Source organism: Cynoglossus semilaevis, chromosome 20 (genome assembly GCF_000523025.1).
Source record: "Cynoglossus semilaevis isolate Cse_v1.0 chromosome 20, Cse_v1.0, whole genome shotgun sequence".
Lineage (NCBI taxonomy): Eukaryota > Metazoa > Chordata > Actinopteri > Pleuronectiformes > Cynoglossidae > Cynoglossus > Cynoglossus semilaevis.
In genome coordinates, this window is record NC_024326.1 from 10188041 (window position 1) to 10205680 (window position 17640).

Below are 17640 nucleotides of genomic sequence, written 5' to 3' on the forward strand. Positions count from 1 at the left end.
GGCTGTAGATTTTACTAACATCGAATTTGTTTAAATATATATAAAATTGACTCAGCTATTACATTTGTTTATTATTCCAGAAAATCATAATCAATCACACACTGAGCCAGCACTCCGAAAACCTCCCTTGTTTCAGCCTGTCCTCCTCCAAAATATAATCACATCTTTAAGATGTCTCCTCCATCATGATTTTCTAATGAAATTATCAACAAATGTGACCATCTTTGTATCACCTCTGCTCACAGCTGGCGTTCCAAATTGTGTGTGTTTGTGATCGCAATTAAAAATGCATAGCCTCTCTCCAAACAGTGTCCTGACAAGCCTCTTGTGGTTATTGGGTATCAGTCATTAAAAATTAGTGAAGAGAGAGAGAAAGAGAGAGAGAGAGGGCAAAGCGTGGCCCAGGTGGGTGTCAGGTTCCTGATTCCGGCTGTGAATGAATTTTTCAGAGTCCCATTACTTCTCCAGACACCAGTGCTGATGTCTTCACGCAGTAAAGGCTGACGCTGCCATTGTCTGTCTCTGCTGTTATGGTAGCTGAGGTGTGACAAATGCCAAATCAACACTAAAAACATGAGTCTGAAGGTGGCCGTGTTGATTAATTTACTCCTAGCTGTTGACCAGGCGGATTCTATGAAAGGTAAGTTTCAATTTCTTATTTTGATGACGTGCAGCTCAGACTTTAGAGGTGCTTTATCTTCCAGATAATGTATTAAACTTGTGCCCTCGTTGTTCAATGTCAGCCTGTCTACCCTTTTGGACTCTCTAGTATATTACTACAAGATATAAAAGTGCAATGGCCTTCGTTTTTGTTTATCTCCACTCTTTGAGCTGATAAGAGGCTTCTTTTTTGGAAATAATAAGGTGTCAAATGTGGAGGAATCCTGAGCGCTCCATCTGGCAATATCTCCACTCCAAACTTCCCAGGCCTGTATCCCTACAACACCAAGTGCTCGTGGCTGATTGTTGTGGCCGAGGGCTCCTCCATCCTACTCACCTTTAACTTCTTTGAGCTGGAGTTCCACGGCAACTGTGCGTACGACTACATCAAGATCTACAATGGCATGGCGAGGGACGAAGGAAACCTCCTGGGGACGTTTTGTGGGGACATCTCGCCTCCGCAGTTCACCTCCTCCTGGAACGTCATGTCCATAATCTTCCACTCAGACCGCCACGTGGCCTTCAGAGGCTTCAACCTCAGCTACAGAAAAGGTAATATTTTTTATACACCGTAAGATACATGAGTCAGGGGTACTCTAATACAAATCACTGAGACATTTCCAGAGGTAAACTCTGTGACAATGAGTCAAGATCCATTAACTGTAGCATGTCAAAAAGTCAACAAAAATACATTCTAAAATATAACACATTTTATATAAAATGCAATTTTGTAAAAACTCAAAAACATCCTTCTTGCATTTCTGTAAAAAGTTACAGATGTTTCTTTAAATCTTAACATTCTTTATTGGATTTCTGTGTCAAATTCTATGCATCAGGTCAAAGAAAATTTCATTTAACATAACTGTCAAAGGACACTGACAGTATGATTAAAACAGTACATGACTTTTTTATTATTTATCTATTTTCCCCAGATATGTGTGGTGGGGTTCTTAAAGGCCTGTCTGGGGTCATCTCCAGTCCAGGATACCCTCAGGAGTACAGCAACAACGCCGACTGCTCCTGGACGATTCACGTGTCCAACACCAGCGTCGTCAGTCTAGTCTTCATAGACTTCCAGCTGGAAAACAACGAAGGATGCAACTTTGATTTTGTCGCCCTTTTCGATGGACCGACAGTCACCCATCGCCACCTTGGCAACTACTGCGGGGCAGACAGACCACCCAACATTGTCACCACCTCCAACCAACTACTGGTGGTCTTTAAGTCTGACTTCAACATTGGGGGACGAGGCTTTAAGGCGCACTATTACTCAGGTACATGGATGGAATTTATGATAAAAAATTTACACAGAAACAGGGTTTTGTTTGTATGTCATGCCAGAACAAATACCTGGCCATTTATTTACTTAAAAATAATAATTCTCAGTTTGTACAGAATCAATAAAAGATCCACCCAAAAAAATGTAAAAAGGGCAAAATTGCTGTAATTTAAAAAAAACTTCTTTGATTAAACACTGAATTTATTCAGCAAAAAGATTAGGCCAGGAAGAAAAAATCAAATCCATGGAGGGCAATACACCTCCTGGTTCTGCCCAGTAATGAAATGTAAATTAAAACACAGTTGTTCTCACTCGTCTGACTAGGACCTTTTTTTTTAACTACAAATGAGAATAACGGAGCTCTTTAACGACCTGATAATACTCCAAATTCAAATCAAATCTTTTTTTTTTCTTACTTTTTATCACTACTTTAATTTTATAGAGTTAAAATACAGCAGCAGTAAAACACTTGACTGTATCCTGGCCAGGTACTGTTTCCAGGAGGGTTGTTTTTATTCACTGACGGTCTCTGCTGAGCTCCACTAATTGGACGGTGGCTGTTGCTTCCCATTTTATAACCAGCTAAAGTAATATCGATCTTCTCATCCGCCTCTTGGCAACAGCTGATGTGAACAAACCAAGGCAGACTATTACAGTCACCCTTGTCTGATAAATTGTACTCTGAACAGGTGAATGCCAACAGGGCCTGTCAGCTGTGAGCGGCAACTTCACCAGTCCTCATTTCCCCAGCATTTATCCAAACAACATCAACTGCCACTGGAGCATCACTCTTGCAGCAGGATACCGTATCAAACTCTTCTTCCCAGTGATGGACTTGGAGGACCGTGACCGCCTGTCAGAGGAATGCGACTATGACTCTGTGTCGGTTTACGACGGCGCCAGTCAGACCGACGCCCTGCTGGGGCGCTGGTGTGGCAGAGAGCAACCTTCCTCTCTCATCTCAAAAGGCAACAAGCTGCTGGTGGTACTGAACACAGACAGGAATGAAGCCCACAGAGGGTTTGCTGCATCCTATCTTGGAGGTGAGTTCGTGACGGGGCAAACAAGTGAAAAAGAAAATATCTTTTCTGCTTCACTCATTCATGCCATCTAAACGTCACATTGTCTTTTTTCCTCCCACAAAAGTGGTACCTGTAAATGTCAGCTGCACAAGATCAGAATTCACCATCCTGATCCCCCAGCAGTCTCTACCCCAGCTGGACCGTGAGAACATCTACCTGGGAAACCCATCGTGTACAGCCCAGTTAACAGCCACCTCCTACAAAATACTGGCTCAGTTCGTCAACTGTGGAACTGCCAGTCAGGTGAGTTGTTGTTACCTCATATTAACAACGTTTTAAAGCCTCAGTGCCCCAGTCAGAGGGAGAGTTACTGTTTAGTCAAAGCTAAATGTTAAGTCGAACATTTTGCATTTTTTCTTGACATTTTCCAACATTAAAAATTCCATCATTTGGATTTGTCACCAATAAAAAAAACACATACATCTATCTGCTGACAGAAACATCGCAACATCACAATGCTGGTGAACAAACTCTACATTGACTTCTCGGACGGGAAGCAGCAGAACATTCAGGAATACAAGGTGCAATGTGACGCCCTGAGGAAAATAGCATCGGTGTCCATTGTCTCTGCTGAGGAACGTCGCCAGGAAAAAAAGACCCAACAAATCGACAATGACGCCGGCGGACATGTAGGGGAGCATAGAGCCGAGCCTCACGATTTGAGTGACATCGTCTTCATTAGCATTTGTGTTCTGGCTGTCATTCTCATGGTGATCGCCATTGTGTGGCTCGTGTTGCTATAGTAAAGGAAAGGGTCCACAGAAAAGGGTTTTTATACTGTATTTTATACACCTATTTTTATATAAAAAAAGAAACATCTACAAAAACCTTGCAGCAAAAAAATATATGAACTGTATCATTGATATGGATGTTTGACAAGAATTGTAAAAAGGTTTTGTATGTTATTTACAAAAAACCTTTAAAATATAACATTAAAAATCCTACTTTTCACAGCTCTGGTTCTGCAGCTACTTCTTATATTTGGAAACAACTTCCTTTGCTGACATTGTGTTATCCTTCACTTGTCCTCTTACGTCTGCGTTGTGTTTGAATGCAAACACCAGAGCCCTCACAGTGCGTCTGTATGAACTGCTGACTAGCCGGGAGTTTTGGTGAAATACTTCTCTCTCAATGACGTCTATGAGACCTGAATCCTCCTGTAGGTCAATAACAGAAGAAGACAATAATGTCTGAATGAATGTGTTAAGAAACGAATGAACGGTTGGAAAAGGAAAAAGGTCAAAACAGTTTGAAGACAACATGCAAGCATATATAAAAAAGAGAATCACATAATGCTTACTACAGCAATATATTCTCCAAGTTGTAAAGGCCAAATGTAATTTAATAAAACCTGATAGACACAAAAGAATTTTCTGAACCTATATTTGACAAAGCCGGCGTTTTTCACCTTGACTTCCAGAGCCTCAGACATCAGTCTTCTAGCTTTGTTCCTGAGTCCTTCAGATTGTTTGTCAGAGCGCACTTCAATAGACGGCTTATTGGAATTCTCCTCAATGAATGTCCTCCACTCTGTGTATACCTTTGCTGCCATTGAACTCACCTCAGGGTCTGGATGCTTTCGTATCTTGTTAACGGTGTGACCTTAAAAAAAAAAAAAAAAAGCTCATGTTATGGGACAAAGAAACAGGAGAAACTGTAAAACAAGACAGTGGTCATATTTAACTTAAATAATCTTACTTTTTTATCTTGTTTTCTGTTAAAGGCATCTATAAATATGATGTTTGCATGAGTAAAAATGTGAGTTTAATATAGATATACAGGTTGAAAAATAACATTATATATCAATGGTTAAAGCATTCGTTATATATTTCTCTCAGTTAAATTGCCCATGTATATCACAGTGGATACCCACATACCAAAGGACTGAATCGTATATTAACTTCACCTATCTTGGTGGACTTCAGGACCTCCTTAGATGGGATCTTCTTGCTCAGCTCTGTCAAGGCACCCAGTAGACCATCCTTGCTCTGCTCAGGCAGCTCCAACGTGGACTTGCAGCGCATGATATCTTCAATAACAACCACCCTCTGTAGATGTAAACAAACAAGAGAGGTCAGCCACGTGCTTGCAGTGTTCAAGTAAAACCACCCCTGAGCAGGACTCACCCGTAAAGATTCAATTGTAGCTTGTCTGTAAACTCTTTCGTTGCTTTTTATTTTGGGGGAAGTGTCCCCTTTTGGACGTCGGATTACAAACTTGTCCATTTACCAGCACTGAGCAGAAAGCTGCTCGGTTTGTATTTACTTGTGCTAGCAATACAGACCCAACGGCTAATCGCTGTTAGCATCTATTAGGTCTATGTTAAAATTTAAACTTGATTCCAAATCTAATACATGAGAACACGTTGACATAAAGCTATTTCCCTTCTTACAAGTAATCGTTTTTTCTTCTGTCACTACAACTGTGGTAAATCAAATGTCTATATTAATGCCTTTAGCAAAGGATGCTCAACATTAGAGTGAAACGGTGCATTTAAGTGCTGTCGGAAAACTCTTTAGTTGATAATCAAAACTTACTTAATTACAAAGTTAGAAGACTAAATATTAGGATTGTACACAGTGTATACATTTCAACTTTTAATGAAACACAATTTGATTTAGACCACATATGTTATTAATGTCACATTGTGTAATAGTTTTATATGTAATATATTGTTTGTGTATTGAAAGTACATTGCAGTGGGGACCCAGTTTGGTTAGAAGACAAATAAAAACACAAAGGGTGAATAGGAACGTAATATAAATTAAATGAAAGATAATCAGAAATGCAAGAGAACGTCTTAGTTGCAGAACAGGAAGTTGCTGATTTTACGAGGAGCAGTTAAACACGCCACGCCAAATGCGGATATTCTCGCGATATAACGCACAGCTTAAGAAGACGGAAGAGAAGCGATTTGTTGTTTTATTTTGTCGTGCACAAAATGGGGACTTTTGTCTGCTCCGTCTGTATGGTGGGGCTTCTGGTCCTATTGCCAGCCTCGTCGGCTAATCCCGATGTTTTCACCAGTGTCTTGGGAAGCACCGCCTCATGCCACAAATCATGTGAAATGACCTACAGTTTGCACACTTATCCCCGGGTAAGTTTTCGCATCACAGAGGAAAGTTGTTTTTGTTAGCGTTAGCTAACCACAAGCTGCCTTTGACTAACTAAACAGAACTCAAGTAGGACATTTTCAGTCACTATAACTTTCTTATATTGGGTGAAAACGGTGTGTAATACTGGTTCTCATAGACATTGCTCACACTGTTCGATTGTAAGTCTGGTTTGTTTTGCAGGAAGAGGAACTCTACGCCTGTCAGAGAGGATGTCGTCTTTTCTCCATATGTCAGTTTGTTCGTGACAGCGATGACCTGAATCAGACCAAATCGGAATGTGAATCTAGTAAGCTATACTCGATTATCTTCATCATTTGACATCTTTTAAATAAGTGAATAAAGTTGTGACCTGCGATGTCATTTCCACTAGTTAGATGATCATAGCCCAGAAGAACAAATAAGTCTGCGAGATAACAAATGTAAATGTAGAGATCACAATCAGAAAGGCTTAAGTGTTATAAGTGTTATATGTACATGGATTATTTTGCTCAAGATAACCAAAGGCCTTTTGCTCATAACTCTTGATGTGCTGTAATTACTAGTGTTCTCTGCCTTTCTCAGATTGCAATCTTGTTTTTAATCCCTCTGTTACCTCTCGAAATCCAGCATGTCATGAGGCCTACACCAAGTCGGATGAGCAGTACGCATGCAATTTGGGCTGCCAGAATCAGCTTCCATTTGCAGAGCAACGCCAGGACCAGGTGTGTATAACTATGCAACAGTTACTCAGGTGCATGTACATAATGTACAGAAGGTTAGAATGTGAGTTTTTTGTTTGTTTGTTTTTTTGCAGTTGGAATCTATGTTGCCCAGAATACACATGTTGTACCCTCTGGCTCTGGTCAGAGGATTTTGGGACGACGTCATGAGTCAGGCCCACAGCTTCATCACTTCCACATGGACGTTCTACCTCCAAGCTGATGACGGGAAAGTTGTTATCTTTCAGGTATTCAAATTGAAATGTAAATTAAAAAATGGACCAAGTTTGCAAACACAGTATTTCATTTAAATAATCCCTCATAATCTGTTTGACAGACTGAGCCTGAGGTCAGCTTTTTCCCCTCATTCGAGCTGGAAAAAGATGTTAAAATGGAGCCAGAGAGCAGCTGTACGTACACTGTATTTCTCTCTTAGTGTTTGCTTTAATGCCATGTTCATACGTTTTAAATTGAAACTTTTTCAAATCCCTAATAAAAAAAAGAAATTGCATAAGTTTACATGCTAAAACACAAGGATATGAATTGTTGGAAAATGGTAGCTTTTATGGCCAAATGAAAAACAAATGTATTGTTTTGGACTTTGTGGTCATGAAACATATGCTGTGCACCCCCAAATAAGATGTTCTTTTCGGAACTTATTTCAAGTAACTATGTCGTCTTTACAGCCCCTGCACTTGGCACCATAGTTTTCAAAGATTACCAACGCACCTTAATCCAGCAGAGGGACCGAGACATGACTGGAGATGACACCTATTATGGAGAGTACAACTTTTTCAGCTGTCTGTCAAGGTCAGTCGGTGCATTTGGTATTGATTTTTATTATTATTATTAGTTATTGGTTTATGGTTATTTTCACTGTGCTGTTAACATGTCTGAAAGCTGTAGATTTGTCACAATCTATTTTAAATTAAAATCAGTTTTTAAGTTTGTAGGTGCCTACAAGTTAAATAAGTTACTTGTGTTTATTTTAATTTAATCACATGTACGGTTATTGTACTGCAAAAGGAATAAAACTAAAGTCGGTTTGGAGGTCAGTAAGATATCTCATATTTGTGATATTGTAAAAATATTTAAACTCATCAGTTTGTAAATATATTTATCTCTCTGACTCAGTAAGTGTAATTGAGCATTTATGTTGCCACATCTGTCGTTTGTTTACATCTGCAGTTGAACCTGACCACACAGACGGATGTTAATTCTCTCTCCCGGATGTTTAGTTATATGTGGCAGTAAAAACTGAATCCCAAAAGCTCTGTACAATGTCAATATTTATACTTGCCTCTGCAGGAACCCTTGGCTACCAGGTTGGATCCTGAGCACAACTCTCATTCTGTCTGTGTTGGTCCTGATCTGGATCTGCTGTGCCACCGTGGCCACTGCTGTCAACCAATACGTACCAGCTGAGGTACGTTCTGTCCTGTAACACGCAATTTCAATATTTGTTTCTTAATTTCATCTTCATTTACATTTTATCTCCTCCATATTGACTATTAAGACCATATGTATTTCCACATAAACATTTTTCAGCTTCAAAAACCATATGAACATGGCTCATGGAAGTAAATTCATTTATTAGTTGCGATTCTAAATGCCACAACAATTATATGTTCCTTTTTGGGGGGGATTTGTTTGTTTTGTTTTTCTCAGAAATTGAGCATTTATGGAGATGGAGACGAAGCCAAAGAAAAGAAGCTGATACCATATCCAGCATCTTCCCTGCTGATCATCACGGCAAAAGAAGAAGAGGCCGGACCTCTGCCACACAAGGTGAACCTGGGCCAAACCAACATCTAGTTGGCTCAACTGTGCTGCAGAAAAGGGATGTGCTTCTTATGTTCGTGGAGGAAGTGAAGTACTCACCGAATATTTTGTATCCTGGGTGTGCGTGTCGTCCCTCTTGTGACGCTTTTAAAAATTGGAACAATGTGTGTTTTCTCTGTATATACTGTAGGTATAATTGAGGCATTATAATATTTTGATGGAAATGTAGCTCAAATAGGTTTGGGGCTTCTCTGTAGTTTACAAGTATCCATTGGCACTGTGTGTACTTTATTAAAAGTTTAAATAAATTGCTCAAGGAAAACTGAAATGAGTCGTAGGTAAAATCTCAACATTGATGCGAAAACTGTGCTAATGTTGCAGACACTCTTCTGCTTCTTTCTACTGCCATGATAACCTTACTGAATTTTAAATGGGATCCTGTGCTCTTGATTTTAATGAGTGATGATGGTACATGCAACAGGTATTTTCTATTTTGCTGTCTCTTGACATAATGAAGACCTAAAATAAAGTGGAGTGAAGTTGTTGAACCAGGTGTGGATTATTTGTTCTATGCACTTGCCTCTGTCAACCAGCAGCAAACACACAGAAGTAAACAAATTCCACTTAAAAACTATAGGAAGCCATAAACCTCAAACATTTTTTTGCAAACCAAGAAAAAGACTTCTGTGTGATCCAGTTGTTATGGTTTATGCTGTTGTGGGTGTAATTTAAAGTGAGCATTAGTCTGTCTAACACTAAATCCAAATCAGCAACTCCTTGCACTTGAAAAACAGGTTCGTATTGAGAAACTAGATCCCACAGTGTTTGTTTTTGCCACATGCATACACAGTAGAGGTTTGGGTAGGTGTGTATATACAGTTAAATGTTTTGGGTTAGTCTTGTATCCTTCTTTTACAAAAATTGCTTAATTAGTTTAACATCCAGTGTCTTAGAATGTTTGCGGTAACAGCTCAAATTTATATATTTTAATAAATATATGTTGAAGACGTTAGGGAAGGAAGCATATGAGTTTTAGGCGAATTATGATTTATTATGGATTTTTAGATGCAATATAAAACAATTTAATTTAATAATGTATTTGAACATATACATATCAGGCGAAATGAAAAAATATTTAACGGAATTTGGTTGAGCATTTTCCTTTGCATATTTGTATTTGCATATGTAATTTTTATACGGTATCTTATTTTAACACAATTGTTTACTTGCCGGATGTATTTCTTGCTTGCATGCGGAAGAGTTCCTGTTAATTTCCGTTTCCCGTTTGCTACGTAAACTTCAAATTAAAAGTTTACGACTATTATTTCAAAGGTAAATATTACGACTAGCTTCAATACAATTTAGTATACCATGACGTTAATAATTACAGACATATATTTTGCCTTAGACTGTCTTAGACTCCACAATCATTTTTACTTTAAGGAAAACGTCGTTGATTATAAATGTATTAGTGCAACGTATTATTTTGAAAATTATAAGCAGGAAACAGTCTTGTTTACATGATACGTCGCCACAACCCGGACAGTGATGGTATGAGAAAGCTCAAATGATTTAACTTTATTTTTGGACTGTACATCGGTGAGAATGTTTTGTTTACAGTAAATGCAAACAAATTGCCAGCTTTGCAACAAACTGCCGTTGCTTTAATGCTAATCAACCAAAGAGGTACTGACGTAATTGGCAGTTGAGCTATGGGTTGGTGCCTGAATAAATACTAACTAACTCTTGGCTAAGAATCTTGCATTATAAGTCTCTGGTCGTTTTTATATTATACGGCGAACGTATAATTTAGAATATAAACTACACAATCCTATTCTTTTTACAGTTTTTGAAGATCGTGCAAGTCCAACTTTTATGACAAGTCCCCGAAAGACGAGCCTCTGTTTGAAAGAGAGAAATGGCTTCAAAAAATGATCCATTTCAGTTTCAGGGTGAGTGCAACCCTTACTTCAGGCTCTGTGTCACAAATTCACATTAATTTGGTTTTTATTCCAAACAAACAGGGTCTACATGTGCAACAGTGCGCTTGTGATGCTCTTTGTGCCTTTATTCATTTGTGTCAATCTTTTTAATAATTGACTTTCCAGAAGATAGGTCTCCTCAAGCCTAATTCTCCTCACCATGCTCAATGTGTGTCTAATGGTTGTATTTGTACGTGCCATAAATTTAGAATTTGACGACGATGGCAGCCTGTTGGGCGCAAACAGAGATGCCGTCACCATTAGTATTGACAACGACGTAATACCTGAAAGACAAAAAAAACCTGCAGGTTTGTACCACGTTGACGAGGATGAGGACTTTTCTGGTGATGATAAGACAGAGGTGAGGACCGGACAGATGGGTCATTTGTTAAAGTGTATTCATATATTGTAAATATCTGTTAAATCTATTTATTTATTTAATATTTTGCAGCTTCTCTCAGGTCAACGTCAAAATGCTCCTTTCTGGACTTTTGAGTACTACCAAAAATTTTTCGACATCGAGACCCATCATGTAATGAAACTTGATATATTAACCCGATCACTGTACCTCAAGCCACAGCACAATGAAGCTAACATGTCAAATTGTCCTTCAGGTGAAGGAAAGAATCATTGGATCCTTGCTGCCGTGGCCTGGAAAGAACTTTATTCAGGTCTACCTTCGCAAAAATCCCGATCTCTATGGTGAGAATTTGTAATATCACAATATAAATGTTGTGTTCATGTTTGCAGGAACTAAATTATGTATTTATGTTTATAGGACCCATCTGGATTTGCATCACCCTTGTGTTTGCCATTGCCATTAGTGGAAATCTGTTCAACTTTCTGGTGCACTTAGGCAGACCTGACTACAAGTACACTCCAGAGTTTCGAAAAGGTAGTTCCCTTCTTTGCAGTTTCTTACTGAGCTTGATTGTACACACCAGTAGGCACAGTATCTGTATCTCGTATTTATTATTAAAAACCTTTGATTGAAACATGTTGTGTTTTGCAGTGTCCATTGCAGCCACAGCTATCTTTAGCTATGCCTGGTTGGTGCCTCTCGGTCTGTGGGGTTTCCTTCTGTGGCGAAGCAGGAAAACTCTGAACTTGGTGTCATACTCCTTTATGGAGATACTCTGCGTGTATGGCTATTCACTCTCTATTTACATACCTGTAGTGGTAAGTCATTTCCGCCTTGTTCAGAAGTTACAACTTGGTCACCTTGTGATGTAGAAGTGTTTTTTATAATACATAAAACAGGGACAACCTGGCCTCAGTCCACGTACTGTGTGCCATTATGTTATTACAGTAATTACAACCACATTGTGTGTGAGAGAGAGAAGACACATACGAATGCATCATTTGTCAAAGTCTATTTTTTAATAGTTGGTCAAACCATATAAATGTATTATGTAATGGCAATGAGAGATGACCTACATAGTAGTTCACAAGGCCTCTTTGTTTCTCAACCAGATCCTGTGGATCCTCCCATTTGAATGGCTGAGATGGTGTTCTATTTTAGTGGCTCTGTGCCTGTCTGGCTCAGTACTGGTGATCACTTTCTTACCTGCCGTCAGGGATGACCATCCCAGAGTCATTGTGGCAACAATGACTACTGTGGTTGTGTTGAACCTGCTTCTTGCCGTTGGTTGTAAGGTAAATGTGCACATAACAGATACACTTACATTATAACATCATTTTCTATAAAACACCTGCAATGGCAATCAATAAATAAATCATATTCATTTTTAGAACATCACAGAAGTTATTTGCTTCTGTTTACTGCAAGGTTTCTTACCTTCTGTTTTGTTTCAAGTGAACTGGAAGACCTGTAGATAAAATATTTACCAGGGAAAATAGACCCAGTAGGTGGCAGCAATGTAACTCACAAGATACAGATCTTCCGTCCAGGCAGACATGGCACTTAGCAGTTGTTAGCAGGACTAAGACTGACTTGTATACAGAATTGATCTCGGAATAAATCTTTGTAGCTACAGTTCTAATTTCATTGGTGGCTCAGAGCCAGTGTTCCACGCCTGGTTCAACCACTACCATGTACCCCATCTTGTGGCGGTAAACAGTAACTGATCCCTCTTCATTTGTCCTAATTAATCCCAGTACCTTTGCCAAACTTTGACCCAGGTCGCCTATGTCAATCACACTGAGTACTACACGTGTGTCTCTTCCCGTGTGTTTGTAGAAAATTAGTACACTTGATAATGTCAGGTTAACTCACCCCTGAGAGCCTCTCTGCTGGAAACTGTGACTGCATTTTCTAATCGGTGTGAAAACTAACTAGTGTTAGTGATCGTCTTAATGTGGATACTCTCAGGGCCACGGGGATATTGTATGTCTGGTCACATTCAAGTAATTAGTCTACAAGGCAAACCCTGAGTGAAGGCTGACAGACAAAATGACACCGAGAATGCTGCAATCTCGACGGAGCCACAGAATATCAGTGACTCACTTACTCTCAGGTCATCCTGCTTCTGTTCCTGATTGATTAAAAAGTTCCCTTTTATCAATGTCATTGCCTCATTTACACTGTTTGTCCATCTTTGTGTGGCTTTTCAGGCATATTTCTTCAGCAAATCAGTGGAACCTGATCACAGCCCTGCTGCTGCAGTTGTCAGTGTGATCAAGACAACAATTTCAACATGAAACCATTTTTACTGTATAAAGGTATGAATAAAATATAAACTTTTTTTGGTTCAATTTGTTTTTTAGATATAGACATATAACCTGAAATATGTTGGTCATACATCTGGACAGTTAATCTCATTGGCTTTTGTGTTTATTAACCATATCTCCTGCTGTGGTAGCTCTATATTTTAGCATCAGACATTGTTATTTTGGCACACTAAAGTAGTACATCTGACACCGGACTTCCTGTACAGAATTTCTCCTTCAAAGCAAGTGTTATTCTTTTTTAAATCGCAGCCTCTCTTGTTACCTTATTAGAAAGAATCAGGTTGCTTGGGTGCTGAAGTCACGGGTCGTCTGGATTTCACGTGCACCAGGAAATTCTGGCTCAACACCTCCAAACTCACTCTGTGTGTTAGTGCAACTGCATGACCTTTGAAATGTATACTTTTGCCGTGTATACAGTATATTATTTCTTATGGTATGGGTTTTTAATGGCCCTATAATGGACCATGTATTGGAGTACACAGCACACTGCATATATCTACACAAACAGTAAATGCAGTAATGTACAGATAATTTCTAAACTAAAAATGTTTCTGTAATGACAACATTTCCCATGTAAATATGTCTCAGTGAGCTTTGATAAATGACTTGCTATGAAAAGAGTTTTGATTACTACTGTAATAAACCTTTTGTGTCCTGAACTTATTCAAAATGTTAATCTAAACATTTTAAATTTCACCTGTTTTATAATCAGTCAAAATAATCAACGTGTGCCTTTTTAATATCTGTTTCATAAAGAATAAAACAAGATGTTTTTGAATACAATGATTTATAATGTACTTTCTAGTTTCCAGCATGTGTTAAACCAGTGACAGCAGATTTGCCAACTGCTTTTAATCCTGTTTCATTTGGAAGTTGGTGATACAAAGGGGGGAAAAATTGTTTTTGTTTGTTTTGGAAAGACAGACGGTGTTGCCCCTGAGAATACTTACCATTATATAATGGTTGAACAATCTTTTGTTAAAAAGTAGACATGATATGTAATATGACCTCTCATCACCCACCTCTCACACACACACACGTGCGCACTCACTGGCAACATGACTCTCCCTGCCAAGGTCTTGTTCGCATTTAAAGGCTGCCAGTGCATTTCAACATTTGCGCGTTTTAAATATTTAAAAGAGGGAAGATGTAAGGGGAAGGTACAAGTTCAGCAATTTAGATAAAAGCATGTTTAACATTTGGCTTCTGCGATTGCACTCATGAAATCTAATGTTGCGGTTTGAATGCATAGACTGGAAAATGCCTCTTTTAACTGGACAGCTTGTTACTCGATGCCTAATGCACGTAAACTGCATCTAAATTGATGGAAAACTAGCCCCAAGGTGTTTTTATTTCCTTACCAAGGACAATGTTGTTAGATTGATTAACCAAATAAGAAAATAAATTGTGTCACGTGAATTGGTGTCAAATGGACTGCAGCGCCCTAATTAATGGTCATCCTAGCCCTAGCTTTGAGTTACACTGCTGACTGTCAACAGATAACCTTCTAAGAAGAATGTCAATAGCCTCAGTTGTGGGCATGCAGGCAGCTACTCCTTTGTGGATCCGCTCATTCAATGCGGCAGGACTATTTGAACTGCTTTTAGATATACAGCCTTTTTAATATATCTCTTTTGTTTTGAGATTCAGAACTTCTAGGCAGGATGGCTACCTCAGGTGGGAAAGTTGAAAAAGTGTCCAAATTTGAGACTTTAAAACTCCTGGAGAAATGCAGCAAAGAGAGAGATGATGCCTTGCAGAGAGAAAGTGTTCTCAGAGAGAAACTTCGACAGTACGAGACAAGGATGCGTTCAACTGAGGCTCTGAAGCAGAAACTCAAAACCTTAACCATGGACAACAAGGAGCTGAGAAAACAAGTGAAGACACTTCGTACTGAGATTGGACTTGAAAGCACCCCCAAGTTCAATGGTAAGACAACCAAGGACATAATTAATGACTTGCAGGAAAAGGAACGCGAGTGTAGTTCTTTGGTGGAGAAGGCTGGGAAACTCAGCTTGACCATTGATGATTTGACCTCAGAGCTTGCAAATACAGTCACTTCCAAAACTCTTTTAGAAGACCAAGTTCAGTCTCTGCAGCAAAACCTCAAGGACATGACCAACAATCAGCGCCGTCTGCTAAAGTTGTGGGAGGACAAGAAGACTCAGAGGGAACAACTTGCTCTCCCTGCAATTCCACAGAAGCTGGGACATAAACCATTTGTCCATAAATCAACCCAAACTGAAATGTCCATCAGCTCTGCCCAAAAACTTCCCGTCAGTGCATTTGAGACCAACGGATTTCCCCGTGATAATGAAAAAAGGACTGTTTTGGAGAAGCACAGTTTTCCATCCTATGGCTATCATCATGATAAAAAAGCTTTAATGCATGATGAACCAAATGGAATCCAGAACTGATATGACTGATCTAATACATAAAGACTATTGAGTTGGAAATAATTTTGTTTAAATAATTATTTAACAAATGATTTTTTTATGTGTTTTAATGCAAATTGGAAGTATTTACAAATATATCATACAAATAATGTAAAAGTGGGGTTCTGTCATTTTAAAATTACAAACTTTTTGTAGGAACTCAGGAAGTTTTTGTATTAATTATTTTTCGAAGTATTCCCAAAAGTATGTCAAGGTCTGGCAGCAGGCAGTGAGACGGACTACTATTATTTTGGGTCCTTCAAAGGTCTTTGAGTGCATGTGGCGCGATATGGGAAACTGAATGGATAGTAGTTTTGACAGCAGGACAACGGGAGAGACTGTATTCACTGTTTAGCGATCTATTTGTGTGAACGACATGGACGCTGGGGAGCAGAGTTGTTGGTTCATCAGAAAGGTGGGCAAAGTAAATTTCTCATTCCAAACAAACGAGAAAACCTGAATGTGCAAAAATGCTAACAACATGTAGCCTGTGTCTTAGTGCTACTCAAAGTAAATGTAGTTTTCCGGGGTGTATTTATAGCTTAAAAATAAGTAACACTAAGCGAAAAGAACTTAAAATCTATGCATTTCCGTCCGAAAAGGCAAATATTTATGACGGCATTTTAATATTCTACAATATAGCGTATGTTTTCATGTTTAGAAGTTGCCGTTAATTGTTTCCACACGTTAGACAAAATAACAGCACATTGCACTGTGTAATTCTTAACTTTGGTGGTAGCTTAAATTGTACAAAATAGTTAAATCTAAAAAAAAAAATAGACAGAGTATTCAAAACATAAATATTTCAAACTTTATTAAGTATGATTGGAATAGAAAATACAATTCTGAAATGTTTAAGAATATTCTTAACACTCGGATAAAGGCTGAATGTAAATGGACAACTGTTTTATATAGCAACTTATCATATGCTTATGTTAAGTTTTATTTATAGTACTGCTCATTAAAACATTTTTTAATAAGCTCCATAACTGTCAGGGACATGTAACGTCATTGTCAGTTTACTTTCATTTAAATGAGGAACATAATAGTAATATTACCTTCTCTCTACAGGTGATTTATTGGAGAGCCGCTGCCAGTGTTGCTTGGGCTGTTCTGTTGTTACTGCCTATTACAGCGGCTTTTGTAGTCATCAGCAGGTTCAGTCTTTTCCAGCCCATATACACAATAACAGGTCTGTTGCCACATCTATTTTAAAGTCCAACGGTCTCTGCACCATGATGAAAATGTCCATTATAAACTAACTTGTATTTTATATCTGTAGAATGTTTTTCACTGCTAATGAGCACCAGTGCCATATTCTCCCTTATTCTACTTTGTGGAGTGATTCTTATGGTGGGCTTCCTAAACTTGGAGTATTATACAGGTGAGCTGCTGAAGGTTGTTGTCCACCAATGAAATTGACATTGACTGGTTATTGCTGTTTGGGTAACTTTTAGGTAACTTGACATGTTTAAGACGAGATAAGGTGGTAAATTAATTGTTTAAAATTATCTGAACTGTCTTTGTTGTTAACATGGTTTACATGGTCATGGAACTTGGCTCAATATTTATTGATACAATATCTTATTGTTTATTTTGTTGTTGCTTCTTATTATTTACATTAATTGTATTATTTTTTTGTTTTGTTTTTTGTAGTTATACCAACCATTGCATGCTCAAAAATTGACCTATTAGGACAACTGCTTCACCCCCGTCAGTTGGTGAACTCCTTTGTTCATTGCATCATGGGAATAATTGTGTCTTGGTGTTGTGCCGTCAACCTTGGGGGTAGATATGAAGCGCTGGGGCACCCCTGCAAACAGAGTAATGGGTAAGAAAGAAAGAAAGGTTTACACAACTAAATTAAAGTAATCCAGCAGTTTAATTCCATTTGATTTATTTTCAACACATACAG

General features: G+C 38.6%; 6 protein-coding genes across 8 annotated transcripts in view; 5 read left to right on the forward strand and 1 right to left on the reverse strand.

Annotated features, from left to right (window-relative positions):
- Positions 1-262: 262 nt before the first annotated feature.
- Positions 263-3791, forward strand: cdcp2 (CUB domain containing protein 2). Its single transcript, XM_008334623.2, has 6 exons — positions 263-640; positions 865-1212; positions 1593-1934; positions 2629-2982; positions 3086-3264; positions 3459-3791. The coding sequence occupies exons 1-6, from the start codon at positions 574-576 to the stop codon at positions 3762-3764; spliced, it is 1596 nt and encodes a 531-aa protein (XP_008332845.1). The 5' UTR covers positions 263-573; the 3' UTR covers positions 3765-3791.
- tceanc2 (transcription elongation factor A (SII) N-terminal and central domain containing 2) lies at positions 3622-5840 on the reverse strand. 2 transcript variants are annotated; one of them, XM_008334606.3, is made up of 5 exons: positions 5148-5840; positions 4928-5069; positions 4430-4623; positions 3967-4178; positions 3622-3758 (listed from the first exon to the last, which is right to left on the reverse strand). In XM_008334606.3, the coding sequence occupies exons 1-4, from the start codon at positions 5244-5246 to the stop codon at positions 3990-3992; spliced, it is 624 nt and encodes a 207-aa protein (XP_008332828.1). In that variant the 5' UTR covers positions 5247-5840; the 3' UTR covers positions 3622-3758; positions 3967-3989. The 2 variants fall into 2 exon arrangements, with proteins under 2 accessions (XP_008332828.1, XP_016898054.1); XM_017042565.2 differs by lacking the exon at positions 3622-3758 and having other exon boundaries at positions 3956-4178.
- Positions 5841-5900: 60 nt separating this feature from the next.
- On the forward strand, positions 5901-9165 carry tmem59 (transmembrane protein 59). Its single transcript, XM_008334605.3, has 8 exons — positions 5901-6118; positions 6318-6423; positions 6744-6838; positions 6931-7083; positions 7173-7245; positions 7522-7645; positions 8144-8261; positions 8504-9165. The coding sequence occupies exons 1-8, from the start codon at positions 5963-5965 to the stop codon at positions 8648-8650; spliced, it is 972 nt and encodes a 323-aa protein (XP_008332827.1). The 5' UTR covers positions 5901-5962; the 3' UTR covers positions 8651-9165.
- Positions 9166-10044: 879 nt separating this feature from the next.
- Positions 10045-13850, forward strand: yipf1 (Yip1 domain family, member 1). 2 transcript variants are annotated; one of them, XM_008334604.3, is made up of 10 exons: positions 10045-10168; positions 10464-10569; positions 10809-10960; positions 11051-11131; positions 11214-11301; positions 11378-11494; positions 11612-11778; positions 12073-12255; positions 13174-13281; positions 13561-13850. In XM_008334604.3, exons 2-9 carry the CDS (start codon positions 10536-10538, stop codon positions 13258-13260), a joined length of 909 nt encoding a protein of 302 aa, XP_008332826.1. In that variant the 5' UTR covers positions 10045-10168; positions 10464-10535; the 3' UTR covers positions 13261-13281; positions 13561-13850. The 2 variants fall into 2 exon arrangements, with proteins under 2 accessions (XP_008332826.1, XP_016897542.1); XM_017042053.2 differs by having other exon boundaries at positions 10119-10216.
- Positions 13851-14211: 361 nt separating this feature from the next.
- On the forward strand, positions 14212-15895 carry LOC103396504 (uncharacterized). Its single transcript, XM_008334622.2, has one exon. The coding sequence runs from the start codon at positions 14955-14957 to the stop codon at positions 15705-15707; it is 753 nt and encodes a 250-aa protein (XP_008332844.1). The 5' UTR covers positions 14212-14954; the 3' UTR covers positions 15708-15895.
- Positions 15896-15960: 65 nt separating this feature from the next.
- The window catches only part of ndc1 (NDC1 transmembrane nucleoporin), a 6570-nt gene continuing 4890 nt past the window's right edge, over positions 15961-17640 (forward strand). The window contains exons 1-5 of the mRNA XM_025066055.1: positions 15961-16140; positions 16797-16917; positions 17008-17109; positions 17382-17556; positions 17606-17640. The exon at positions 17606-17640 is cut by the window's right edge and continues 125 nt beyond it. Of these exons, the coding sequence (XP_024921823.1) occupies positions 16102-16140; positions 16797-16917; positions 17008-17109; positions 17382-17556; positions 17606-17640 (472 nt within the window). The 5' untranslated portion in view covers positions 15961-16101. The remainder of the gene's footprint in view (positions 16141-16796; positions 16918-17007; positions 17110-17381; positions 17557-17605) is intronic.

Excerpts from the sequence above, each read along its gene's own strand:
- cdcp2 (XM_008334623.2), top strand. The coding sequence starts at position 574 with ATGAGTCTGAAGGTGGCCGTGTTGATTAATTTACTCCTAGCTGTTGAC. Across the intron at positions 641-864 it reads CCAGGCGGATTCTATGAAAG|GTGTCAAATGTGGAGGAATC; the intron begins GTAAGTTTCAAT and ends GGAAATAATAAG. Across the intron at positions 1,213-1,592 it reads CAACCTCAGCTACAGAAAAG|ATATGTGTGGTGGGGTTCTT; the intron begins GTAATATTTTTT and ends TATTTTCCCCAG.
- yipf1 (XM_008334604.3), top strand. The coding sequence starts at position 10,536 with ATGGCTTCAAAAAATGATCCATTTCAGTTTCAGG. Across the intron at positions 11,132-11,213 it reads TCGACATCGAGACCCATCAT|GTGAAGGAAAGAATCATTGG; the intron begins GTAATGAAACTT and ends ATTGTCCTTCAG. Across the intron at positions 12,256-13,173 it reads TTCTTGCCGTTGGTTGTAAG|GCATATTTCTTCAGCAAATC; the intron begins GTAAATGTGCAC and ends GTGGCTTTTCAG.
- tceanc2 (XM_008334606.3), bottom strand. The coding sequence starts at position 5,246 with ATGGACAAGTTTGTAATCCGACGTCCAAAAGGGGACACTTCCCCCAAA. Across the intron at positions 5,070-5,147 it reads CTACAATTGAATCTTTACGG|AGGGTGGTTGTTATTGAAGA; the intron begins GTGAGTCCTGCT and ends TTACATCTACAG. Across the intron at positions 4,179-4,429 it reads CTGAGGCTCTGGAAGTCAAG|GAGGATTCAGGTCTCATAGA; the intron begins GTGAAAAACGCC and ends ATTGACCTACAG.
- tmem59 (XM_008334605.3), top strand. The coding sequence starts at position 5,963 with ATGGGGACTTTTGTCTGCTCCGTCTGTATGGTGGGGCTTCTGGTCCTA. Across the intron at positions 6,424-6,743 it reads CAAATCGGAATGTGAATCTA|CATGTCATGAGGCCTACACC; the intron begins GTAAGCTATACT and ends CTCGAAATCCAG. Across the intron at positions 7,084-7,172 it reads GGAAAGTTGTTATCTTTCAG|ACTGAGCCTGAGGTCAGCTT; the intron begins GTATTCAAATTG and ends TCTGTTTGACAG.
- LOC103396504 (XM_008334622.2), top strand. The coding sequence starts at position 14,955 with ATGGCTACCTCAGGTGGGAAAGTTGAAAAAGTGTCCAAATTTGAGACT.